The sequence below is a fragment of the Platalea leucorodia genome, assembly GCF_965183815.1.
Source record: "Platalea leucorodia genome assembly, chromosome: 3".
Taxonomy (NCBI): Eukaryota; Metazoa; Chordata; class Aves; order Pelecaniformes; family Threskiornithidae; genus Platalea; species Platalea leucorodia.
The window spans coordinates 78262117-78289796 of NC_138825.1; the positions used below are offsets into that span (position 1 = coordinate 78262117).

Here is a 27680-nt window from a genome sequence, read left to right on the forward strand (position 1 = left end):
TGTGAATTTCTGGGTTGAATACTTGAATACCTAAATTTTATACAAGCCATATTTTAAGTGTGCGTTGAGTGGTCTTTAGTCACTTTCTCCAGATGAGTAGGTGTCTGAGACTTCATAAATGCAAAAAAGTTACCCAAATCTATAAAGTTCTTTGCATCCCAAAAAATGCTGCAGCTTTTGTGTAACTGAGCATTTTGAGGCCTGTTTTTCACTGAAGGCCTTGGTTGTGATTTGTGAAGTAGTCTTAAGACTAAGAGTAGCCAAATGGAAGCACAGATACAACACTGTCTGTGTAAGTTATTCAGCGACTATGCCTATAGAGGTGCAGCTGTGAACCTGTAGATTCCAGGCAAGTGCTTTCTCACCAGGCCACAACCATTCTTCTTTTGCACGTGAGCAGGTTACCATCTTGGCTTAGTCTTAACTATCCAAGTGTCACATCATGTGGTGGTCAGAGTTATTCAAAAGTTGCTTTGTATCATAAGTGAAGGCCATGGTACTTCTAAATTGCCTTTTTTTTATTATTTTTTTTGGCTTTGGATGAAGAGCCAGTGCAAAGACAGGCCTGTGTCGTCTTCACACCAGAGTCCTTTTTGGTTTTTGTGTGTGAAATCTTGTGTTTCTTTGTGATTGCCTTCACAAAGCTAAGGGGTTGAGATCCCTTGTTTGTTCAGAGGCAGGGAGAGCAGGAGTGCTGTTAGAAAGATCTCCCTTGTAACCTGCCATAAGAGCACCTTCCTGCAAAGTGGGACGGGAACATCAAATCCCCCAAGCCTGGCCTGACCCATTACACAGGTCTGCTCTTACTGGATAAACACTTTCATTACTAGACAGTTACATAACAGTAATGAGCCCCATCCCCATCACAACCCTGTTTTTTCAGGTAAAGAAATTCCCCCAATGCCCAAACTTATTTTCCATACGCAAAGAGATGTTTAGTTGTCCAAGGCCAGGGATAAGTTTCTGAAACGCACGTGTTCTCATCTGCAGCCTCCAGTGGGCTTTGGAGTCGAGATGGCTCGTGGGTTTCAGAGCATCCCTCCTTCTATCATTTCCTATCAGCTGGATGTTTAATTTGAATCCTATTTTTAAATTCTATTCTCCCCATGGGAAGTAAGTTTGTCTTCTCCTTGACTTCTTCCTCCCCCTGCTGAACTGTGCTCAAAACGAGTGTCGTGACAAGGCTGATCCCCCTCTACAGGTCTGGCTGTGGATGTTGGAGTGGACCAGGGTTTTTAATGTGTTTTGAAGATACGTTGTGCAGAAGGGTATTTAATATATACATGAAACTTGAGTAACAGTTGAAAATAAGTTGCTATAGACTGCCATTAGCATACACCCAATATATGAAACTGAATGTTCTGAGTATTTAAATGTATGTATGTTTGAGTGTGGTCATATGGTGAATCCTATGATTTGGATAAGTGCATCTATAATACAGCAGTTCAACATCCATTTAAAAAATGAGTATGTCAGAGAGTTTTCTCTTATTTACTTCTGACAAGTCATTAATAAAGCAAATAGGATAAAAGCCCTGAGGCTGGTAGAACTCTTGCATTTCTAATAAAGAAGCTGACGGTCTTGCTGAATAGCTCCATGCCTTACCTCTAGCACTAGAGATAGAATTGTCAGTTATAATTAATTTTGTAAAAGTGTAGTGGTTTTGGTTTTTTTTTTTTTCAAATGTACCTGCACCTGTAACCATGAGTGCATCCTGATAACCCTTCTATATTGAGCAAAATAAATGTTACTTTCCCGAGATGTTACAGATTTAAAACTGTTTATATTGTTACATCTGGGATTGTCAGTTTGAATAGAGGGGTTTCTTTTTCAGAACAGTTTGTATTTCAGCCTAAAACTAGCCTGTGTTTTCAATGACATTGTCCTAGACTTATAAATCTTCATCAGCATAATTGATTTTGGTTGTGTTACAGACTTTCCCAGCTGCTTTTTATTAGAGCTGTGTGAACAGGTGATTTTTTTTTTTTTCCTCCTTTTGTTTGATGTGAAGTGGGAAGGTAGAGGAATCGCTGATCACCACCTCATATGTCTCCCTGTTTTTCTTCCCCTTGTAGCTAAACAGAGCTCATGTATGACCTGAAACAAAACGATAGATCTTGCCAGTGGGACACCTTCAGTAAAATGCATGGAAAGGAAGGGCAAAATCGCCAGTGCAGGTGAGGAGGACAGGCATCTGTTCAATTCAGCCTGTACCAGCAGGCCAGTGGCTAGAGCACACACCTGGGCGGTGGTGGAGGGGCTCCGCTGGCCTGCTGGGATAACTGGTGAAAGGGCTGCACATCTTGTGTCCTTTGGTCATGAGCAGAACATTTGGGAAATTCTAAAAACATTTGACTAAACATTTAACAACCCTTTTTTGACCCTTCCAGAATACCTTAGCACGTCTGTTTTGATTGAAAATTTGTTCTGTATTCTTAGTGGTTAAATTTGAACTAGGACTACTACCCATAAGTATGCTCTCTTCTGCTACACCCACTTGCAGAGTCAGTTGACTTCACAGTTGCCTGTCCTTTTTTTTTCTTTTTTTTTTTTAAACTCCCATTTGGTACCATGAAATTTCCCCCATGTCCATCTCTTCCTTGCAGTAACTGTTGTATTTGCCGTATTTTCTCTCTATTGTTTAATTTCAGAGTTTAATGAAAAAAGTGGTAAGAGCATTAGCTGGTTTTGTCTCAAGCAAATAATTTAAAATCTTTGCAGTATTTAAACAAGATTGCCCAAAAATACGAATGGTGCTTGCAATAAATAGTCCATTTTTTTTCAATGAAAGTGTAAATTACTGATGGAGTTAAACCTGACAGTTACTGGAAGTTAATATTTTAACTGCAAAGTCTACTGAAATGGCTGCGCATGTGGAGAAATACACAAAGCATTAAGTGAAATGCTCATGTTTGCTTGATTTATTCTCTGCAGCAGACGGACTCTGGTAGTAGGAGGTGTAATTTGCAGCACATTAGCTATTAGCCAGTGTCATTGCTTGAGTGGGTGGTGTGAGTCTCTTGTGCCTGTACACCGCCATACTGCGCATGTATCAGAGCTAGGCGCTTTTCCCCTGTGCTGTAAGAGGAATTTTTTGTGAACAGTGTTCTGTATTTAAAACGGTGAATCTGCCAGTTTTCAAATGGGTTATTCTGTCACATGGATAATATCTAGAGTAAATGCCTGCCTTCTCCCCCTCCCCCTGCCAAATTCTCAATGTTTTGCAAAACTGAATTGTAGAAGTGTTTGACTTACCTACCTTTTTTGGTATGCGCTCCCCTGAGGATGAAGTATGTAATTTGCCAGACACCCAGCCTGTAAGAGCAAGCAAAATTGTGCTAATGTTTCTTTTTTGGGTACCCTGTGCATGTACTTGTGGTGTTCAGCAGAGGTTTTCTGAAAAAGTCTCAGCTTGACGCATCTTTTTTTGTGGGCACAATTTAACTTGGGTTGCTTTTAGTTCACTTTTTTCCCTAGAGGCACCTGTCTCCTGCCACATACCCATCAAGACTAATTGCACCATCTGGAAGACTTTTGTGTAGCTGTTACTTGTGCAGAATCTCTCTTGGGAGCTTAATTCAGAATGTGAATGTGACCCCTGAAGCCATGTCAAGTAGCTGCAGTGGTTTCTAGTGCCTAAAGGACGATCACCGTAGGCTTTATTTGTTTCAAGTCTAATGCGGTTTGCTTTAGTGTGGATATGTTACATGTCAGGAGCACAACTTCAGTCATGTTTTGAATGGAATTAGACTTTGACCACTGGTTTGGTAATTCATAGAAAATAACATCCAAACCATATGTAACATATAGGCTATACGGTTAGGTGTAGAAATGACAGACATGTTGCTCCTTATTATTACACTATTTAATTTTTATGTCCTGTTCTTCCTCCGCCCCACACATCTGCACTTCTCATTAATAGTTTTCTGCTAAGAATGCAAGGCATTCATTCCTACTGGTGGTGCAACCCCCTGAACAGCTCTGAACACTTGTTTTTGTTACTGCTATGAAACTGTTTGAGTATTTTCAACACAGGTAATTTTCTGCTTCTGTTCCTCACCTAGTCTGAATCAGGTAAAAGCACTGTAGTACTTCACTTCTAGTGGTGTCTATCTAGGCAGAGGCCTAGTGCTTTATAATCCTGTGGTGAATACCTTTCTCCTCGACTTCTGTAATATCCTGTCCCTTGGCAAGCTGTAGAGCACTGGGCATGAAAAACCAAAGTGTTCCGATTGTTAAAAGTATCATAATTTTTTTTTTTTAAAAGCGTTATTCATTTCTCATGGGATCCTGTATTTAGTAAGGCACTCTGATTTTACCGGCATACATATGTGGAAAAAAGCAATTTTTTCCTAAAACCGCTTTTCTTTAAAAATGATGGAATTGGAAATAGTGTTGAGGAAGTATATTTGAATGTAATTGCATCATCTGTGTAACTTGTGTGCTTGTGAGTAATGTGGTCAACTGAAGTTCAAGCCAGAGAAGTACTTACACCACCACAAACAGTTATGAATTCTGTATACAGGAAACATACACACTATATATTATTCATTATATGTATTTTCTGTTTTTTTCCTGAGTAGTTTAATGTTCATTGTGGCTCTGACTTTGGAAATCTATAGAGTTTTAAGTGGTTAACTGTCTTGGCTGCATTCTGTTAACTGTATATTGGAACCTGGTAAGAAAAGTTATTTATTTGTGTGCTTGGTAAAGAATAAAGGTATGCAAGTTATAAATTCACAGAATACTGAAGGCAAGCAGCTATCCCCTCCTTTTTAAAATCCCTCACTACGTGTACCTGGTAAAAAAAACAAAGGTGGACGTTGCGGGACTGCAGCGTGTGCTCTCGGGGAGAGATCTGAGCTGCACAAGCTTTCCTGGGTTTGAGTGGCTGGGAAGTACTGTGGACTGGTCTGCAAAAGAAATCATTGTCTGCTCCGGGAAGCTATATAGTATCTTCCTTTCAGTGGTTCTTACGCTGTTTTATTCAGGGATTCGGTTGTTTTTTTAAAGAATCTTTGAGGATGGAAGAAGTGAGAGCTGGTGGCTCTGTGGCATGGTTTCTCCTCAGAAAGTTATGTTTGGATCTCGTGCTAAAATCTGTGCTGAATGTCTTCCACTAAAATAGTGATTACCCATGGTCTCCTAATTTTCAGAAACATTTTAATTGGTTTATTTTAAGATAGCTAGCAAGGTAATGTGTTAATTGCTATTTGCATTTTACTGCTCTGTTAAGAGAGACTAACATTTAATTGCATCATTGCAGCTTAAGATTGGTGGCTAGTGGTTGCCTTTGGTGAAATTTCAGCTTTGGCTGTAGATGTTTGTTATTCAACTTAGTTGAACCAAATTCTGTTACTGTCTGAGGCCATACACACTTGCTCTCTTTTTTTGAAATTTAGCAGCAGTTGATACCTTCTCTAGCACCACAGCTGCCCACGTTGCTGAGAGCGTGGGGTGTAGTGCCGCCAGGCTCGCTGCACCTCACCCCTAACTTGTCCTGGGTGCACCACCCTGTTAGTCTACAGGTGAAGCAAATGGGATCTGGGCATATTAGAAAGGCACAGAACAAAAAGCCATGGCCTCGTTTGGCTCATTAGACCCCACCAGAGTTAAAAACATTGTGGGTTGTGGTAGAAAGCCATATGAGCTATACCGGCCTCCTTTTATGTTAATCGTTGGTGGCGATTGTAGGCTGTAGCTGCACTGAGTGTGAGCTCAGGGCTTCTCTGGAGGGGGAAGTGTTGGCCTGGAATCAGTGCAGGTGTCAAGGTCAAGCCCAGTAGCTGTCTAGTACCAGCTACCTGGGCAGACCCTCTCATTCTTCTAGTAGAGCTTTTTGAGACATGTGTTTTGGGCCATTTCTCCATTGCTGTAGGAAAGGTTGTAAAGACTCAAGAAAAGAAGTCAAGATTTTTTTTTTTTTTTTTTTTCCAGTAGCACAAGAGCTTTCACACAGCAGGGTGCTATTTAATTTTTTTTTTAATGTTTATGTGTCTGTGTAAATGAAATAATACACTAAAGATATTCTTGCGTTGTGAAGTGGTGTAAATGTAATGAAAAAAATCCAAATGAAACTTTAAGTTGCATCCACTGTTTTCTTTATTCAAAAGTACTTCCAAGATCAACATCTTAGATTTTCATTCAGATGTTTTAAAGACAGTTCTGTTTTGATTTCCTTCAGTTATTAGGGATAAAATTGTACTCTGGAATAGTAATCTGTGATATAGTTCTTCATATGATTTATGTAACAAATATTTAGATGGTATCAGAGATATGGGCTCTTATTTATTGGAAATCAGTTTACAAATTTAATAGCATCTGGAATGTACTATCCTTTCTTCTAGCTGTTTACCCTTATCGGTAAACATAGGAAGTAGAAAGCAGCTTGACAAGGACAGGAAGAATACAATTGGAGACATTGCAGTCAAAAAGGAAAGCTAAGCTTGCTTTAAAACACGTTAATTTCTGAGATGGTGTATCTAAGTGGTCATTTAGAATTGCTTTCAACAGATATGTTTTTGGGGGCAGTTTCCTTCTGACCCCAAATTTAAAGGTGCAGCACTTGAAACAGTTCTTTTGTTAAACACAGCCCATCTCTACTTCGTTTATCTCTAACTTTTACTTTACACCTTTCATCAGGTTCTGCAAAGTCTATTCCTAATATACTTAGACATGTTGTATCTGTTGTGCAGTCTGTTCATAACCACTGTGATCTAAACAGTTCTCTTTCAGCAGGTTATGGATTTTGTTGTACCTTTCCTCCTTTCTCTTTCTTCTCTTGAAGTACGAGGCTTCTTTTGGCTTTTTTGTACTTCAAACAACAAACTGCAAGCTCTTATGTTCCTGTTACAGTAGATCACATTGAATTATTCTGAAATACTCCTTTCATGACATGACATGAAATGCAGGACATAAGCTGCTCCTTGGAAATAAACAAGATTTAATCCTAAATACTTGCTTTTCTCTGCAATAGTAGTATTTCAATGTAAGTGTCAAGTAAAGGATGACAAAAGATCATGATTAATAATTGCAGCTTATTTCCATGCAAACATGAATATTAAAGACTTGATGAAATGATGGCAGCCTGAGGTCTGAGTCTGTCTTTCCACTTTGGTATGACCAGTGAAAATGGATGGTGAAAACATGCTTTTTTTTTTTTTTTTTTTTTTCTTTTGCAGGGGTTTTGTGTACGATAGCCGAAATAATTTACAGATGCGAGGTTTGGTCGTATTGCTTATTTCCAAAGCTGCTGGACCCAGCACGGCAGAACTCTCTTTCCAGCACAACATGGTCAGTGGAATTTATTCCAGGTATGTAGTAACTTACTCTAGCAAGATACACCGAGGTACGTCTGATGGGCAACTTCATGGTGGTATCCAAGCATCTTAAGTGGCCTGCTCTGCTGTTAAGGAAAATCAGTACTTACCTAATTACAAAACTTTGTTCCTCAGGGTTATTATAAGCTTTCCATGGTGAAAATGATTTCCTACTCTTTGTATAGCTCTTGTAATATCCACACCTGTATCTTAATTGTGGCTTTTGGGCACAACCAAATTAAAAACATTTGGATCAAGATAGTTATTTGAAAATTTATGTTGAGAGGTACTTGGAATCGAAAAAGTAAGGATGGTATAAAATATTCTTTAATGGAGTATTTTCATTTTTAGTTACTCAGGTGTTACTCGGGTACACCTACTTACTAGAAATCTCGGAGTCAGATTGCCAGTCTTGTGGAATACCAGTTGGTTTCACTGAGCATGTAAGTTTTGCTATAGTCCTTTTGAAGGGTATTTTCCCATGAAACAGCAGTATAGAATAAAGTTTTTACCTGCCACGTGTCACAGCAAAATTACTGAGCCTACCATTAAGGTTCCTGAGGCTGAGATAATTTAGCTTCATCAAGTTCCTAAATATTTTTTAAGTATTTAAACTAAATTACTTAATACTAGTAACAACAGTAATCAAAAATAGTGGTTGCTCTCCTTTGTATATTTGACAGTTAACTGTTCCACCTAAGTAATAAGTGGTTCTGGTTGAAAAATTGTAAAATTTGAATTTTTTAAATATTTTTGAAAAAATTGAGTGTTGCTTGGTTGAGGGAAGAGACTGTCGTATTTTCAGTTAATTGTGTTTCTGACCACTGTGGTGTACTAAATGAAGATACACAAACTTAGGGTGACATGTTTGTATCCTGATTTGTTTTAAAAGTGCAGAGACAGCATTGTAAAATTGAAAAGACCAGTCAAATAAAGATGTTAAAATATACATAGTATCTTAAAATAACAGAGAAGGAAAATATGTATGAATGGGTACAGACAGAAATAACAATAAGCAAGAAAAAAGACAAGGCTATAAAAGAGGCTTGTTATGGAGGGCTGTATTGTCCCTTTAGCTGTTTAATTCCATTCTTGTTTTGTTTCGTCCTCAATGTCCCCTTAGGGTTGTAAAATTTTTATATTTATATGCAAATGATGCTGTATGAAAGCATAATTCTAGTTAGTTAATTATGGCACAGGAGGTATTCTAGTTTGTTTTGTAAATGATTAAAAAAGTTTACCTTAAGTATGCCTCATAAAAGGAGAGAAAAAGCATTATTTTTTGATAAGTAAGTTCTTGAGTATGATGATTCTGACCATGGAGGTAACGTTTGAGCGTTTAAAGCTGCCGTTGGGAAGGTGACTAGTGGAAGTATTCATTAAGGAGCAAATAAGACCTTGAATTAATAATGAGCCAGTTGGTGTAAATGGACATCATTGGAACTATGCCAGTTCAACCAGCTGAAAATCTAGCTTAATAATCTAAGTTTGAGCAAGTCAATAGCCATTATATTCAGTTCAGAGTTACAAAGGTACTCCAAAAATGAAGCAGTTTCGAATACGCCCACACAGGTTCACTTAAGGTTCATTACTGACTGCAAAAGTGATAACTATGGAGTTGTTAATTTAAATGGATTTTCAATGAGACCTTTAAGTCTGTAGCATGGTGTAAATACGAGCAAACCGATGCACGCTAGGAGAATGCCAATGCATTGTTTCATTTTGTGCCATAGTGGCCAGTTCTTGCCCTCCACTGAAGTCACTGTGGGCTTTGCCTGTGACTTTGGACTCCTTTCTTTATTTAACATACTTTTCCAAATACACTCTTAAATGTGAGTCTAATTTCTGATTTTGATTTCTTCATTGTATAAAGCTAAGAGAACAGGCAGCTTGTAAAATTGTGATCTTAAAGGGCTATTGTGATTGCTTTATGTATTACAAATAGTGTTTTACAAACTGCCTTCTCCTGAATAAGAACAAAGGACATCGCTTTCCATTAGTACATTTTTGTCTGCTATCTTGGTTACAGTGTAATTATATGGTGCGTATATTAGACATACATATCAAAGGCAAAGTATATCCCTCAGTGATATGAAGAAATAGGCTTAATCCTTTATTGTTCATATATGTCTCCACCTTTGGAAAGTATTTTTTGGAAACAGATTCTTAGAGATTTTCAGCTCAGCTGTAAACTATACAGCTCTTTTTGTTGCCATGCCATATAATTACTTCATCTTTATATATAATATTTTGCTGGAAATATTATTTCTGGCACTGTAATGAGCATCTTCGTTGCCTGATACTTACGTGCTGTGAATGTTATATTCTGGACTATTAGCTGGGATATGGTCACTTGATTTTAGGGTACTTAGTAGGGATTAATTAATTGCATTCCTGAAATCCGAGCATGAGCTAAGTTGTTCCAGTACTTGTCAGCGATTGCACCAGCCCAGTCTTTCTTTTCCCGCTGTTTGTATTGGAACCAGCTCTTGTGCTTTCTTTAAACGTTCAGTCCCACAGTGGATAGCCAGGTTACATCAGTCCGCTATATCTGGTACTACACTAAACGTACAATCTGTGACCAGGAAGATGTAACAGTGTGATAATTATTTAACTTAGAAAAGCACAAAAAACATGGCGGACTTTTTTTATCCTGGAATCTGGCATGTTCTGCATAACCTCTTCTCCCTATTTCAGATTCTTGAATCACAATATAAGCAAGCAATACAATAACTATAATTAAAACAGAAAGACACTAAGAGCTGAATTTGGAATAGCAAACTTTTTTTTTTAATTCTATTCTCCTGTTGTCTAGATTTGTCAATTCATGGTACAATTGACCTAAATGTATAAAAATAGTTTAGCTAGCTGCTTAGCTGGCATCTGTTTTTTTTACTGGTACACAATGGAACAAAACTGATGCCTGCTACCAGAGAGCAATCTTTTCCAGAATAATGAGGATTACAATTTAGGTAGTTACAGGAACAGGGCTAGCGTAGTTATATGGTGCTGCCTCTGGCCAGCATTGCCTCCAGCTTTAGCACTTCATAATTTGCAGGAGACATGTTCTGCCCGCATTAAGCTGAGGGTGTGGGGGGTCATTGTATGCAAGGATATCATAGTAACTGCTGGTTGCCTTGTGAGCCATGCTGAAGCTAAGGGGGGGGAAGTGTTATGAAAGTCTGCTTGGCATGCTTTACTCTGTACAGCCACCTCCCTATCATGTTGCCAGCAACCTGACTTTATTCCTGTTGGCGGGGAAAAGAACCTGGCTTTACTTTCAGCTCAGCACCAGTGATCCCAAAAGAGGATGAAGAGGAGAAGCAGCATGATAAACAGCTCTATTTCAGCTGCTGGACAGATTTCCTAAAGTTGAAACTTTCTGCTGGTCTCTTAGCCTTTAGGAAAATATTTTCTTGGCTACAGAAGCATTGCAAATGTAATGATGAAGTGCACTGCTCACTACAGAGTATGCAAGCGGTATCATGTAAGGGTTGATGTCATTGCCTGTACTCAAGCAAAGCATGCACCCTGTATTCCCTTGAAACTCCTTCCTACTCCTGTGCCGAAGAGAAAGCAGAACTCGCATTTCGGTTTAGGCACAATCTAAGTAATGATCATTTATCACGCTAATAGATCAGAGAACACCTTAGACCTGACACAGGAGCCTAGGCCTTCATGAGAGCTTCATAAGAGCTTCGAGACGCATTTCCTAACTGGTGATTATACTAGACTCTGACACTCCTCTCTGTTGTCTTTTTTCAGAGCAAAACTCACTTGGGTAGTCAAGTATGCAGCTCACTGTTCTTTGCTGCTGGAAGTGAGGTTTCTAATTGAAGATCCAGGATCGTACGGTTTCTGAACACTTACAGCTTTATGCTTCATAGTTGGAGCTAGATTTTTACAGTTGATGATACCAAGACTGGCTTGGGCCCTCTCACTAAATACCCAAAGGGGTATCTTTTTCTGTTCACATCTGGCACTGCCAGACACTACTGGCTGGAGACTGAGGAATCTCCTTGGATTTATATTGAGTAACGAATTTCTCACATAGCCTCTGTATTGCAGCTTAAAATACAAGTGACACCAAAGAACAAACTTAGGCCATCTCTTCAGGCCTCAGTATCCTTGGCTCTAATACAGCAAGCTATTTTCTTCTCTCTCGTGTTTTGTGTCTTTTTTTTTTTTTTCCCATTAGTGCCAGTTTCAAAAATACCCGCTAGCACTGACATCCATTGAATCAGCTTTGCAGATTTCCTTGGATGCTTGTCAGAGGTTTAAAAGAAAAAAAAAAATATCCTTTTTTCAGTCAAATCTGCCTGTGCATTCACACTGGTTGATCCTATGGTCATTGACAAGCAAAGGCCTTTTTATTTTACCAAACTCAGTGAGTGTGTGTCCATGTGTGTGTAGAGTGGAATATAAAAAGTACTGTTTCAGATCTGTACTAAAACCTGGTAAATCTAGCAAACAGATTTGCTGGATTGGTACTGTCAATACTGGGCTCTGTCCCTGCCTCTTCTCCCTCAGAGTGATGCAGCTGACCTTTAAGGCTCCAGGAATTCATCTCTTGCAAGATGAACATGCTTTCCGACAAGAAGGTACTCACTAGATAAACTTCTCTCTGAATCAGAATTCTTCCTGCTGCTTGGAAGAGTGGTGGTAATACTGTAGTGACAGTGATCATGAACATACACTCCATTTAGTAGGTGTTTTAGTAATGATTTTGGAACCAGCATTGATGCTGCTTCCAACAGAAACCCAATTTAAGTCAAAGTTAGCAGCACCTTGTTACGGTGATGGGTCCTTTGCTCGTTGGGTTCCAGTAGTAATTCTTACTAAGTGCCCTGGGTACCCTTTTTTAGAGACACACGCACACAGGTCACACAGTTCAACACAGATTTCACATGCTCTTTGTCATTGTGGCTATGCCAAAGTCATCTTATTCTCACCTTCTCTAAAGGAACATTCATTTGCAACTTAAAGGTCTCCAAGAAATACCAGATCTTAACCAGAGGGTTCATTCATCCATTGGTTGCTTTTCCTCTGGAAGTTTCTTCGGTTGCAAAGAAGTCAGGAGCGGGTAGGCGTCATTCTAAGGACCCTAAGAACAGAGGACATACTGCGCTGTCCCTTTGCAGTTCCATCTAGCTTACTCCCAGCTTTTCTTTGCTAGATATGACAACACAGCTTTGTCTTAACTTAACTGCCTTCCCCTGGATTCCAAAGAGCTTTATATCATCTTCAGAGAAAGTTCAACCTTCCATTACCCTCCTTTCAGCGTGAACCAGATGCTGCTGATAGTACATCTAGGTTCGTAGGATAATTCAAGTTGGAAGGGATCTCAGGAGGTCTGTAGGCCAACCTCCTGCTCAAAGCAGAGTCAGCAATGAGGTCAGACTCATCTAGCTTTCTTCATGAAGGTCAGGTGTTTCAAGAACATGGTCTTCTTCACAAGGTGATAATCAAAAAGTGTTTTAAACAGATGAGTGAACTTTCTACCCCCTGCCTTTAGCCTCATGCTCTGTGTTTAATGCTGTAGTTAGTGTGCATTCATGAATATGTAGAGGCCACACTGATGTTGGCATTGTCTAGCCTGTTAGGTGTCTTTAAGGTCATTTGAGAGCTGAAATAGCCAAAGAAGTTTCCATCCCAAGATTTTCAGAATTAGTAATGTGGGTTGTGTCAAGGCCTATTATGAGAACACAAGCGTAAAGGTCTTATCTGTCTTAGGGACATGCCACCAAAAGTTGCTATGTATTAGTGGGGACGGTAGGAATCCCTTCCATTTCTCATAGGTGACAGCTCGCCATCTGCAGCTCTATCTGTTCTTTCTCCAAAACCCATGCCATGGCAGGCATAAGAGAGGTGATGCTGTGCTTGTTAGAGCAGTCTTTAATTACCATATGCATGAAAGGCAATCAGGCTGCCTCCAGGGAATTGAAGCTATGTGAATGATGGTCCTTGGACAACTTCAGTCTGTAAAGGTAAATATGGACTAGCATAGTCAAAAGTGTAGAGGTTATATACTTGTTATGGTATGCTTTTGAGACTTGCAGTCTGCATAAATTTACACAAATGGACACTGGTTTGTTGACTTTACTACTGCGTGTGTCCTGGCCTGCTGTTGAACTGGGATTTTATGGTTGAGAGGGATCTGAAATGGCAATAATCCACTTTGTGTATTTAGTGTAATAGCGTAAGAGGTGTGAGCACACCTTCTCTGGAAATTGAGAAAATGTAAAAGGAGTTCCACTTCGAGTGATAAACAGAGTAAATACTCCATGAGGATGTACACCTTGGGCTCTGCATTCCCTGACAGCTTCAATTACTGGCAAGTAGCCTCTGTCCTGTCCTTGTGAATGAGAGCAAACAGCTGAGAGATGATAATGTTGTTCTTGACTCAGAAGAGTGCCACATCTCCAATTGGAGTAGGTGACTACAATAGCAAAGGGCTACCTTCTGGTTTAGGAACAGGTAAACGTTACTCTGGCAAAGGAGGTCTTTTACTGTGTAAGCTGTATCTTCACTTGCTCAGCTCACCAATAAAGTTTTGCCAGCAAATTGTTTCTGCTGTAGACAATCTTAAGGATGTTTGTAATTTTTAATAATTGTTTAAATGCTTTCCAACTGAAATGTGAGTGTGTCCACATAAATTTATATTCGATTAATTAATAGTTCTACACAAAGAAATCAGATAGTCTCTCTTTAAAAGGAAGAAAGGAAAATGCAAATCCATTACAAAGCCTCTTGGCTAATAAGCCATGGCAAACATGAGTAAATTTTGGTGAAGGTGAGATTAATTGTATTGTTGCAGTGTAAGTGACACTTAGAGGTTGCCTTGACCTTTTCGCTACTAAATTTTGTAAAAGCCTTCTTTCATCTTCAGACTTCACCCTTCTTTCAGTTTCTGTACGCTGAACTGTATAGTGTATTAACTTGGGAGACTGGATTTGACTGTTTCTTACCTTCATATTTTGAAGTAAATAAATGATGCCTAACTTTATTATGGACTCCTGTCATGTGAAGAGTACTTCTGTATTTGTCAGAAGTTTTTTTGGTGGTTCCCCCCCCCCCCCCCCCCGTTACTACTTGTCTGAGTTTACTAGTAATGGAAAACTAAATTAGATTTACACTGACCTGGTGCAATGCAGAGGGAGTGGCTGTGAACCAGAGTTTGGGAGACTTCATGCTGCACTGCACCTATTGCCACCAATGATGTAAATCATGATAGAACATGTTTAAACAAAATAAGAAGCAAGAAATAAGAAAGATGTAGTAAGACCAATAGTGTATGTAGGAACTCAAAACAGGCAGAGCTTTTTTCTTTTGTCTGGTGTGAGTATTCAAACTGGGAGTTTTAGTGCAGAGTAGCTGTTGCACTTTAAATTCACACTGGCTTATTGCACACAAGCCCTGGGTCTCAGCTGCAGATATTGCAGAGATTAATCTTATTAATGGAACTGCTAATTGGTGTTTGACTTCTAATTATAGTAACAATAGGCCATAACAATCAATCCTCACCTTTACTGGGGCGCATTAAGACTCTTTATCATAAAAATGATTTCCTTTGGGACTTACTGTTCTTATTCCCGTCTTCTGGAAGGCTGGCTTTCAGCGAAGGTGCAGTATCCCAACTAGCATGTACTTTGAAAGCTTAGCTAATTGACCGGTAGAGAAAATGCATGGTCCTAAAATATTTGATATCTAAGTACATTAAGAAGTACGATGCTCTTGACAAAATTATTTGTTTGAAAGATAATGGGAAAAGTATCTCAAAATATGAGCAGTGGTGTCTTATAATCTTTAAGATAGGTATAATTTTGTTTCCCAATCCTTGGTAGCTTTCCCTTAGCTTTTAGTGTGAGGAAATCTAAGCGATTATTCTAAATTATTCTATTTAGTTTTTGCTCTCCAGGATAAATCCTGTGAGATTCTTCCTCTCATTTACAAGACGAGTCTCAGGAGATGAAAAGCACATACAACTTGATTACATATCCCTATTGATCATCTTCAACCCACAACAATAAAAATCAACTCCAAATACAAATCTAACAATATTACTAATTCATTACAACCAGTACTTTTCTTCATTAACTTTTTATTGTTTTCAGCATACACAGCATGTGCAAATACAGCAATTATGTGTTGAATAAGAAAAGGTCCCCTCCGTACGCCGTAGAATAAATCAGAAGGCACTGCATTAAAGCTAATCAAAGACTGTGCAGAGATACGGACTCAAACCTTGTTCAAAATAAGGCTGCTTAGCCCTAGATAGCTGAACAAGGTAAACTCAGTATGTATATTACAAAGGGGGTTTGTTTTTTAAAAAAGAAGTAATTTTCAGTATCATAGAAAGCAGTGTAGGGATGGCTTACCTTGGAGAAACCACACCGCTGCCTGCTGTCTGTCTGTCCAGCCCACCCTTTTCCTGGAGCTTCCTCCTCCCACTGCTTGTGAAGTGGGTACTGGACTGCCACAATGTGCAGCATAGCATACAAAACCAGAGCAGCACTGATGAAATTCTGCAGTGGGTCAGGAGCAGCTGTGGCAGCAACAAAGTCCTGCCTTTACCCTAGTGGGAGCTTTTCAAGGAAAGGCCAGGTGACCTGTGGGTAACCAGACCTAGTACAGCCTTCCTGGGCATGACAGATCCATGTACCAGAGCACTTTGCCAGAGCTGTTCTTTGGTGGTTTGCTAGGGAAAGATTTTACAGCAACAAATTTCTGCTTGAGAACTTTCACATTTAAAAAAAAAAATAAAAAAAAAATAGTATTTGTGAAGAGAAATTTCCAACCATCACCTAAGCGCAATCCAGCGCTGTGATGAAAGCACCCAGCACCCCTGGGGACTGCTTATCCCTCAGAACTATGATGTCAATATGACCAATTGCTTCACAGCAAGTTCTTAAGTAACTGTATTTATGTAATTTATTTGTCCTACAGTCCCAAAATATCTCCCATGCTTTCCCATCTGCTGAAGTACCAGCTGTCCTCTTCCCAGGCACAACCTATTAACTTCTCCCTTGACAAATTTTACAATGCAATTGTGCAGTTTCAATACAAATTTCTGCAATACTTGAAAAATTGTAGCAATATGAAGTTAAGTATTACAAGGCTTACTGTACCAATTAATTTATTTTCTTAATATGATTCAGTCAGTACTATGATATGATATAACTGAAAATATTACAAAATTTTTCATCTGCTGGGGTGGAGTTGAGGAGGCCGTCTTCATTACACTCCACAAGTATACGTATATAAAAATATGTACTGATCTTCGGCATATTTTGATAGGTATGGGGACTGTGTTGTTTCTGTGGTGGTAACGGATTGGTTTGGGGTTGAGCATAAATAAGAGTGGGCCTGACTGCTAATGAATGATGCCCTCCTAGCTCAGAAGGTATCTTTTTTTGCTTAGAGTTCATGAGACTGTGTAAAGACTATACAACATCCATTCCCTTCCACTTGAAATAATGGCATGTTCTGGACTCTGATCCCGTTATATATTAAGTGAATGAATATTTCTTATCACTTAACTGGTATCTGGCCTTTAACTTTCAGTAGATTATTGTGTGAAGTTTGACAGCTCTGAGATGCTTCTCAAGCAAACAATAAAAAAAAGCAGCATATTATTGCAAGTGGTGTAGACAGGGTATTGTGTTGCTGGACAGAGAAGCTTGGTTATTTGTGATATATTCCAATATAAAGGTGGGCATGTGAGTACATACAGATAGCAAGTAGATAAGAGAAATACAAGGAAAGAGAGAGAAGTTACCACTTGTAGTGCTGTAGCCAGGTAATAAGAAATTTTCTTTGGCATGAAAAACAGGAAGAGAGGCAAGAGAAGATTGCCTAAGAACCTTTCATGTGGGTGGTTTTATTGTTGTTGTTGTTGTGTTGTTTTGTTTTCTTTTTGAAAGTGGGCAGAAAGGGTTCTGTGTTGAATTCTGGTAAAAATGTCAAATCAAAAATTCCTTATTTCAGAAAATGAATTTTCTTCAGGGGGTGACAGCTGGATTGGGAAAAACAAATTTTTGTACTGACTCCTTTTTAAGTAGACATTGACTGTGAAATGAAAGTGCATGCTGACATCTTTATATGGTAGATCTTCATCTTTACAAGCAAAGTGGTTTTTTATTTGATGCAGTAGTGGAAGAGAAATTACTAAGGAACAATAGCAAGAATTAACCTGATGGAAGTGACTCATTAATAAAAATGAATCATCTTTGCAGAAATATTTTCAATGGGCGTGAGATGATATTTCAGTAAGATTAGAATTCAGATTGGAATGGAGAACATTAGTCCTTGTTATGTTGCACCTTGGCTATTAGGTTAAGAGGAAAGTTAAATTGTTACTTAAGTTAATAAAAGGTATGGATGGATTGCAAGACTAGCAAGTCCAGTTTTGGAGATAATGGTTGCATTCTAAGTTACTAGAAATATGTAAGATGAGAGTGATCAGTGATTTGAGAAGAGGAATAAGGAATTAGAGAACTAGGGATAAAGATTTCAAGAATATGAATGCAACATGGTATTCTAACCATGTTGTATTTGAGAAGGTGCTTAGGCAGTCAAAAGAGAAATCAGGAAGATGATGTTTGTTTCTAGAGTTTGCAGCAATTGGAAACTTCTGATCAGCACTGACAGCGTGATTATGGAGCATGTTCAGTGCATGTGAGATTTTGGGAGCTCCATTGCCCAACTCTTGAAGTCCATTAAAGTATTTGCAGTTGTAGTTTTTAATTTTTCTGAAGACTCGGCCAAATTTGTGTAAATTTTTGTGGAAAGAGAAGATGCAGCCAAATAAATTATGCATCTAATATTTCTAGAAACGGAAGAAACGTAAGAAAGTTTCAGATACTGTACAGTATTTCTGATTTCTTTCTTGTAATTGTTACGTTTCACCAAACCAATGTTCTGTGGAAAGCTTCCTTCAGTCTCTTATAGCTGAAATGCCATTCTGGCTTCTGATATCCATGCAACAAAAGTAGTACAAAAAGTTCAGCTAAATTCATGTACTGTTCTAGTCAGCAAATGGAATTTTAGCAAAACTACAGCAGTGGCTGCAATCAATGAATGATCCTATTTTGTGGACTCAGGTAGGAATTCTGCAGAAATTTTGTTCTTGGAGGTGGTTTATTAGCATATAGCTCTCTCTCCACCATCACTCACTTGGGGTTAATGTTCCTTGAATTGGTTGATGTCATTTTACCCCTTATTAAAATGTGTAGATTGAATCATTCTGGGATGAAAGGACCAAAAAATGAAAACATGAGGTTTTCAGATACCTTATAGAACTGCTGTATATAAGGTAAAAATAGATGGAAATTATGCCAATGATATAATAGTAGGTAGAGTTTTTTCATCAAAAGACACATTTTCTCAATATCACACGATACTCCATTTGCATAAAATATATACTAATAATAATGATAAAACTTTGCAGACATCAACAGCCCCAAATGCTTGTTACTATGCTGATATGGTCCCAGAAGCAGCAGTCGGTGCCTTGCTCCAAAAGGTTTATTATCCTTTCCCTGCTGGCAATTCTGTCAACACACCTGGTGTAAGGGGCAAGGTCTCAGAGAAGTCTGCTGTCTCCCTTTAGCTATTAGTCTCGTTCCTTGTACATGGCAGGCAATATCCATCTGCTGCATACTTCTGCTTTGTGAAAAGCAAAACCATTCCTATAATAAACCATTTTAATATATGGTATTAATCTCCCTATCCAATTCTGAACATTGAAAGTTCAGGAGGGGAGAGGAGAGCAGGTGTGATAACCATACTTTTAATTGCTGACTAACATAAATGTAGTTACAGCTGTTCAGAATAGGACAAGTTTCCTTCATAGTATGAGGTATCTGTGGCTGTGCAAGCAGTGTATGTTTTGATTTTTTTTTTTCCCTCTGTGAGTTGGATATTTATAGGTATTTCAGAATATATAGTATGTTTTATATAAGCATGCTAAAAAAAAAATTATATATATAAAATAAACCCCAACTCTGTCTGGTACGCTGTATTCTGGTGATTCACATTTTATTTTTTTAATGCCTTTTTCCTGTGCAGTTAGAAATATGAACAATCTATTCTCTTAACAGTACTGCTCATTTATCAAGTGTTCGTTCCTCACTGCATAAAAAAGGTTACCTTCTTTTCTTTCACATAAAAAGGTTCCGTGTATTTCAAGTGTCATTAGTAGCAGAGCTTTAATGTCAAGGTTACTGCACCTTAACTTTCAGCTACATTGAATACAATTATAGACAAACTCTTCAGAGATATTTCAGAGAAACACTTGGAGTGATAAGTCATGCTGGCGGTCTCTGCATAGTTGACAGTACACAGTAATGGGAATTTCTGTTATGTTGGTTCAAAGAGTCTCCCATAGTCATTGCAAATAAGATGATAGCTGTGCTTCAAAGTCTTGGAGGGCTGAGAAACAACTAATGTGAGGTAAGAGAAAGTATGGTCATAAAATTAATTGTTAGTAGGCTGTTTCTTCCATTTACCCGTAAGCGAGACCTTTTATTTCCCTTCATATCCTTGCAGTTGGTTTTAGTGCAAGTATTTAAATGTTTCGGTTAAATAAAACACAGAATAGTCAAAACGATTTTTAAACCATGATGTGAAATTTGTTATGGAATAGGTGCATGAGATATGATTGGAGGATAGTTGTTGTTGAGGGCTTATAGAGCAAATCTGGGTAATCCTGGAGGGATGGACATCCTGCGTGGTGCCTAGTTGTTCTGTAAGCAGTCTAGCTGGCACATGCTGCCATCATAAGGGAAGGAATCTTAGTTGTTTCCATAACAAAATATGTGATTTTCTCCATCATCGTGTTCCTTTTGATTTCTGCTTTGGTGACAGCACTGTCATCCAATCCACAAATTAATCCTTTAGATCATACCTCATCTTTTGAATTTTTTCATCAACATACCTTATTCAGTTCTGAGTTTTACTGTCTTTCCTTTCATTGTGTATCCTACCATCCCATTTTTCCAAGGCCATGCTACAGCAGCTGTTGCCAAAGCTTTTGATCACCTCCTATCTTGCCTTTTTTAGACTTCCGTTTACAATACCTGCAACTTGTTTCCTTCAGTAAGCCAAAAAGACGACCTTTTATGCTAGCTCCATTTTAAACTCTTCTTCTGGCTTGCTCTTCTTCCACCCCATCGGGTTCAAATATCTTACTTTTACCTTCAGGTTTTAAAAACGTAGTACTGCTGTTTTAAGGTAACAGTGGTGGTTCTGTTGTTTCTAGACCACTGGTGGTGGTGCAGAGGTGGGCTTGCTTGTGATCAGCTTTCTTGGAATTGGCCACTGGTCTTCCATTTTTGAATCAACATTAGAGAATTTAAACCTACTCTGAATTGTCTGGAAACTTAACGTGAAAATAACTATATAAAACTTCTGCGTAATGTTTGCTATGTTTGCTTAGACCTTTAAATTAGCCTGATGACCTTTGGATTTTATAATGAATTAGGGGCTTGTGTTTGTTTCACGTTGCACAGGTTCCATATTTGTTTCATAGTTGCTGTTGTCTGCCTGCAAAAATGCCACCTTGTTGGGGTAAGTAGTTTTGTCAGTAATGAACTGTACAAATGGCAGTAGAATGAACTTGATGCAAAATATTGTTGTTGATAGAAAACTGTTTACTGTGTTTAGTTATCAGAGTAACTGTTCAGTTATTGTAGACTTGCATTGCCTGGAATTAATGGAGTTCTCAATTTTGTAAGCTTTTTTTTTAAGACCTATTAAATAAAACATGCTTTTTATCTTTCAAACAATTGCAAAACACAGATGAGATTTGTTGGCTAGTTTAACTAGGAAATGATCTAGCTGGGATTCCCAGACTGGAGATGTGCTGTTAACGCTGCTCCTCATTCTTTAGCCACTGATGAAGCATTCACTGAGGATGCAGGATGTCCAGGTATGGGTCCCTAAAGTATTTGAAAGGATGCAAATCCCCAGTACTCCTCTGTCTGAATTTTCAGAAAAATCCTCTTCACACAGGGATATAGGACACCTAGGTCAGGAATACCCAAGTATGTAATGTTGTTTCCCTCCCAGTAACTTTGTGGAGCAGAGACTGGAGTCCAGGTGTCCCACCTTTCTCTCCCATAATCTTCTGGAGACAACTGACTTTTTTCACTCTTTTGCCATCTGGCTGAATGAATAATTCAGCATTTTGTGTAACAGCAGAATAGCTCAGCAGGAGTGGGCGAGGAAGGAGGTCTAAGGGTACCCTGGTCTTGTGAGCCGGGTGGCTGCCTGATGCGAGACCCAGATTTCTGAATGATGCTCTGCATGCTTCAAAAGAGGAGCTTGGACTGAAAAGCCTGTTCCCTGCAGTCGTGTTGTCAGGTGGCACGTCTGGTGCTCAAGTCCTCCCTCCCTCCCTCTCTCTCTCTCTCTCTCCTTCCCTCCCTCTGTCAGTTTTTTGACTTCCAAATGCTGGCTATCACTTGGAGTTTGGGGGACATCCGTGTGTTTTTAAGCAATGAACATATTCTTGCTTGTCCTGACAAATATTCACATTTGCCCCATTACATCTTTTCACCCATATACCTTCTATCAACACAGAAAGGCAGGAAAATAAATGTCTCCAACATTCATTTTCTAGCTGGAAGTCAACATATGCAGCTGGGTAGAAAGGTACTTTAAATCATATCTTATAGGTATTTTCTCAGAGATGGCACTCTAGTTACTTGAAACAACTGTTTTTCCAACCCGCTGTGAAAGATTGAGTTGCCTTTTGGACACTTAAATATTTCTGTGCTGTTAAAGCAGCAAATTGAAGTGCAGATGAGAAAGTTCAAAGCCAAGGCTGAAGGTTGAGTTTCAACTTTTAGTTTTATGACTTTTGGCACTTTGTGTCACAACCTAACTGTTGTTTTCACTTAGTGTTATTAATTAAGTAATATAGAGTTTGCTCATTTAAAATAGGCTATCTTTCTTCATGGCAAATGACAGTGAATTTCATTCTTTTTAGTATCCTGTGTTAGATAATAGTTGAGAGAATAATAGATTCCAGGGACCTTTGATCCACCATTACTGTAAAATAAAAATACAACTTAATTTTTTCCCTCTGACCATAATGATTTTAACCTTGTGTACTAATTTGAATGGGCTTGTGGGGGCAGAGTCTTAAATGAGACACAAATGAAGGAAAAATTGCTAATGCTGCCACTGTATATCTAATGAGCACTGTGTAATAAACCATAACCTCTTCAACATTTCTGTGGAAAATGGTGTGATTATTTTGGATGGCTGGCCCTTTGTGTATGGCTCATTACCATCTGGCATAATGTGTATTGATATAGCCTGTAATTGTCAACTCTTATTTGACATGCTGCCTTTAATAAATGTGACTTGCATGGCTAGAACCCCCTAATGGTTATATGGAAAACTGTAATTAAAGAAAATATGTATACTTAGGTAAAATACACACCCTTTTATACATAAAATAACTTTGTAGATTGTCTCTGTTTTTCTTGATCTTCTGCTCTTTGTGGGAATACTTGCATGTATTCCCGGGTTAGTACAGCGCCAAATACGTTGCATTACCAAGGTGGATACCTAAATGTGTGCAGACAGACATGAATCCTGAATGTAGGTTGTTTCCTCCTGCAGAACTTGCTTAAAATGAATTTTGAAATGTTTATTCTCTACTTGCAGTAAGATAGAATTAAACTCAATATACCTGTAGTTTGCAGCCTGCTTGTGGCTTTAGATGCTCCTGTGCTGGGAATGGGAGGTAACTGTAATGGACAAAGTGGCTCTGGTTTTGATGTGTCTCCTGAATAAGGTGGCCAAAATAAATGCATTCGGAAATCCCAATGCTGAAAGCATCTATACCTCCTTAAAAGAAAATGGGCTGCTGGCCAATGGTAAGTTTTCAGATACAGGGATAACATTAACTGCTGCCAAATCTGAAGTTGTCTTTGTTTATTTTCTGAAAAGTTTCCTTCCTTTGGCTTTACAGTTCATGAATACATGAATAACTAAGAGAGACCATTTTGCTAGTCAGATTGGCTTACAATACAAAACAACTTTAATCAGCTCTAATACTTGTGCTTAAGTGGGATTTCATCAGGTGTTGTCTTCAATTTTGTCAGTGTTGGAGAGCCCATCCATTACTCTTTGTAATAGATTTTGGTAAGTGCCTTCACCTGGATCTTATTTTATATTTGCTTGATAATCTTGAGTATTTTCTTCTCTTGGATTTGTTTTCTATAGTGTAGATACTTAAACCTTCTTGAAATGGCTATGACCAAGTCAATCTACAGATTCAGTATCAGTCTTCTTACATTAAATAGATTTAGTTTCTCGCTTTGTGTGTTTTGTGCTACTCTGATTGTTAGTGTAACTCTTCTCTAAACTTTTTCTTGCTTTCCCAAATTCTTCCTGAATGAAGTCTCCTAGTAATGATTTTTACTGGCATTGGAAACCCAGGGTTGACAGAAACACTGCTTTTGCTAGTATTCTTCCCTTAAATCATCTATGGATCCTGTTAGCCTTTTTGACCACAGTGGTATCCTATATCTTAGCTGATTATCTGGGATGATCTGTTCCTTCACCCTCCTTCCACCCTTTTCCAAACCATGAGTGTTCTCTTCCCAAAGGAGTCCCTTGGTCCTGTATGTGTATGGTCTGCTTTCTGTAATTCTAGCTCAGATCTTTTAATTGATCTTTTTTTGCAATGTGTATTTTCACTTGAGTAAAGCATATTGAACCAGCTCAGTTGACTCTGTATTGAGGATGATTCATTCTCTTTGCTGTTTATCAGCTATGTCGTTTCTTTTTTGTTGCCTTCCCTCCTGACTGCAAGTTCTCCGGACCTACTGATTATAAAATCTTAAGCACCACTGCTGTTCATGAGCATTATTATTCATTACTGGGCTAGAAGATATTTATATCTGGTTGTGTAAATATATTGCTTAAAAACATAACAGGCTTTCTAAAATCCCTTGCCTTTGTGTTGTTATGTTTCTGCCCACCCTTACCTAATGGACCAATGCAGTTCTTAAAATTCCTTGTGGCTTTGAGGGTTTTTTAGTATATCCTTTTTAAATTGCCTTTGCTCAGCTTCCTGTCCATCTCTGCATTTTCTCGTTCGTTCCTTTATCAATTTTCTTTCTTGCCCAGTTTCTCTGATTTGCATTTGTTGCTATCAGTTTTCCAGTTTGTTTGAGTTAGAGAGGGAGGGAATTCTAGCTGGTTTGGCTTTGTCGAAGCCATGATTTTTTGGCTTTTTATTTTGTTTTTAATCAGCTTAGTCTTATTAACTGGGGAATTGTGGCTTTTTGGTCATATAGCAAAATATTCTTGGAAGAGTTTCTAAAAACTATTCGCATTTTTCTGTTTAATTTATCTAACCGATTCAGTTTGTTTTATCATTGAAAATATCACTTATGTATAGTATTATATAGTTATGAATATTATATGTCATTTTTATAAAGAACGTTTGTATACTGCTATGGTTTTGATTATATTGTTTTCATATCACAAATGGATTGAGATCATGTTCACTTGTACCTAAATTTTTAGTTCTGATATGAACTCTTTGTAGCAAATTAAAATTTTAATAGAGAATTCAAGTTGAATGCAACATTTTTTGAGCTAGGAAATTTCCTTTTAGAAATTCAAGATAGTGACAATACATTATATTGCCAATATACATTATTCAAAGTGAATTCTCATATAGTATCTGCATCTTTATTTACATAATGAGAGAAGTAGCTCTTTAAAGAAGTAAACATCTTAGCCTTTGATATGAGTTGATATAGTACTTAATATGGTCTACTTAGCTGTTAATATAATCTATAGCAGACACCAACTAGAATTTAGGCTTGTCATTTATTAGAAGTTTAAGTCTTGACAATTGCCTTATAAAAAGACAATATTGCATTTGACAGCTTTACTTCATTTTGGAAATGTGAATCTTCCCATTGGGATAGCCAGTGATTTTAAAATGGGAATTATGGTATGTGATTTTAATAATGCCAAATTTTAATAAATTTGCCAATATGCTTATAAATTAGTTGTTCAAATTTTTGTTACTGATTTCTTAGCATCAGTGTTCAAGTAATCCAGGAAATCTCTTTTTCCAGATATCTTATTACTTTTTTTTTCTTTACAACTTCAGATGTATACTCTTGTTTTTTCTTTGGTTTGATTTGTTAAGTTAAGCTAGCCAGCCCTCCTTTTAAAAAAAAAAAAAAAAAAAAAAAAAAAAAAGGCCATGAAACCTAAACTGTAAAGCCACCTTTTTTTAGTAATATTTATGTAAATACAGGCTCATGTCTAGAGTCTACTTTTCTTCCCTAGCAGTGTAGAAAGGGTCTCTAAGAAAAGGAAAATTAATTGATATCTCCCTTTTTAACACTTTCTAGTGTGTATGAAATCTGTAATAACTGAAATAGGATGTGAAGCTATTTAAGTTTCTCATATCCTTGTCTATGTGGCTTAAAAAACATAGCTAGGCTTGCCACCACATCTCACATCTGGTTTGAGCAATGCAAATGTTCTTTTAATACCTGTCCCTTGCAAAATGTCCTTTGCATCCTTCTTGCTATGAAAGCACCGATGTGACAAGGGCTGTCTTTATGGTGAGTGTATCTGGATTCTTACCTTGTCAGCCCAGCCCGCCTGCTCCTGGTCCGTTCACTCAGCTGAGTTGTTGCTGGTTTTCTGGACCTTACAATGGTGAGATACTTCTTACTGTGCAGGCTTCCTCTTGATGTTCTCTTCTTTATTGATCCCAGCCTGCATGCCTGTCTCCAAGTCCTGGAAAAATCAGTTTGACTTATCGATGCTGGTGGTATTCTTCTTCTGGCTGCTCTGATTAACACTTTCTTTTTAAACTGAACTTGGGGTAGTGATTCTTACCAGATCTTTGTCTAGATTCTCTCACCTGCTTCCCAGAATTGATGCTTTTGCTTCCAGGCTGGGAATATTTTTCTTTTAGCCTGTGTCCTTTGAAAGGAGAATTACTGTGATGGTGCCATCCAGCACAAGAAAAATGTGCTGTGCTGTAGGTTGTGATCACTGTTACTTTGGCGGCCAGTGACGCCAAACATAGGAGTAAGCCAGACAGAGCCTTCAGACTCTGAAGTTCACCAGTTAGGGCTTCATTTTGCTGGGAGATGACAATGCAAATGTGGATCGCTTGCAGTTCGTGTGCAGGCAGCTGGCTCCAAGGCTTGAGGGCTCCTAGCTATACTGTAATGACACAGTGGTGGCTGCCTTTGCACATCAGTGGCACTAGTTTGGAAACTGATAAATATTGGTTAAGTTTCATGTTGCTGTCTGGAGTACAAAGGGAGAATTGCTTGTTCTGTGGTAGACCTAAATTAATTATCAGTGAAGTCAAGACTGCCAATACCTTTCTTCATAATTCCTGCATTAAGAAAAGGAACAGGAGCCTGACTTCGTGCCCCTTTCCCCCCCTGTTGACCACCCACAATGCTTAGGGAAACTGGCTTGCTGAATTCAGGTGAACGTCTGCCTGCTAAAAATCGGAAAATATTTTCAAACCCTATAATGGGCTGAGGGAAGAGCCTGCTAAGACAAATCAGGGAGAAAAGAAATTAAGCAATATTCAGTGGTGGGGAGAGAGAGAATGAAAATGTAAGATCTTTTCAAGAATGAAGAAGGAAAAATACATGAAGGAGCATAGGTGGAAGTTCTACTTCAAAAACTTTGTGATGCTAGGAAGGGAAGAGATGAAAGAGGTAACATACGTAGCCAGTTTAAAAATAAATTGATTGACAGGAATGCAGTTAAACAGCATACTCAATAAACTTCATAGAATTGATGTCTTTCAACTTCATTTATCCCTCAGGTGGAAGGTGCCCCTACAGTAGCTTAGTGACCAAGACAGGAGGAACCACAGAAGTCTTAGTCTCTGACCTTGTTAAAGGACAGCAGTGGGTAGATATTTTCTGCTGGATAACAGATACATGAGTCATGGTCATGCAGTGAATATTTGGTGCTGTGCTTAAGTCTGCTGCTTTACCCTGAACATTTTTCCTATCAGTGAAACCACAGCACTTGCCATACATGTTGGCTGGTTTAAACACCTCACCCCCGCCCTTTAATTTCTTGTAACAGAGACTATACACAGAATATGAGAATGAGACTTTCCATCACCATGATGCTATTTGTTACTCACTATACACTGTTTCTTTAATCATGGTTTTTTTAACCATAGCATTTACTTTGACAAGTGAATGGAAAAAAGAACTGTAAAAATCGCTGCCCTTCCTTGCTGTGTAACTAAGTGGGTTATCTTGGTGCAGCACAATGACCAGACCATACAGGTTGAATTTGAATTTAGTGTGTGCACCTTCTTGTCTT

At 38.3% G+C, this 27680-nt stretch overlaps 1 protein-coding gene across 2 annotated transcripts in view; it reads left to right on the plus strand.

Moving 5' to 3' along the window:
• The window catches only part of PDSS2 (decaprenyl diphosphate synthase subunit 2), a 124063-nt gene that overhangs the window by 44435 nt on the left and 51948 nt on the right, over nucleotides 1-27680 (plus strand). For both annotated transcript variants that reach the window (XM_082306702.1, XM_082306703.1), the window contains exon 2: nucleotides 7182-7313. In XM_082306702.1, coding sequence (XP_082162828.1) covers nucleotides 7182-7313 — 132 coding nt within the window. The remainder of the gene's footprint in view (nucleotides 1-7181; nucleotides 7314-27680) is intronic.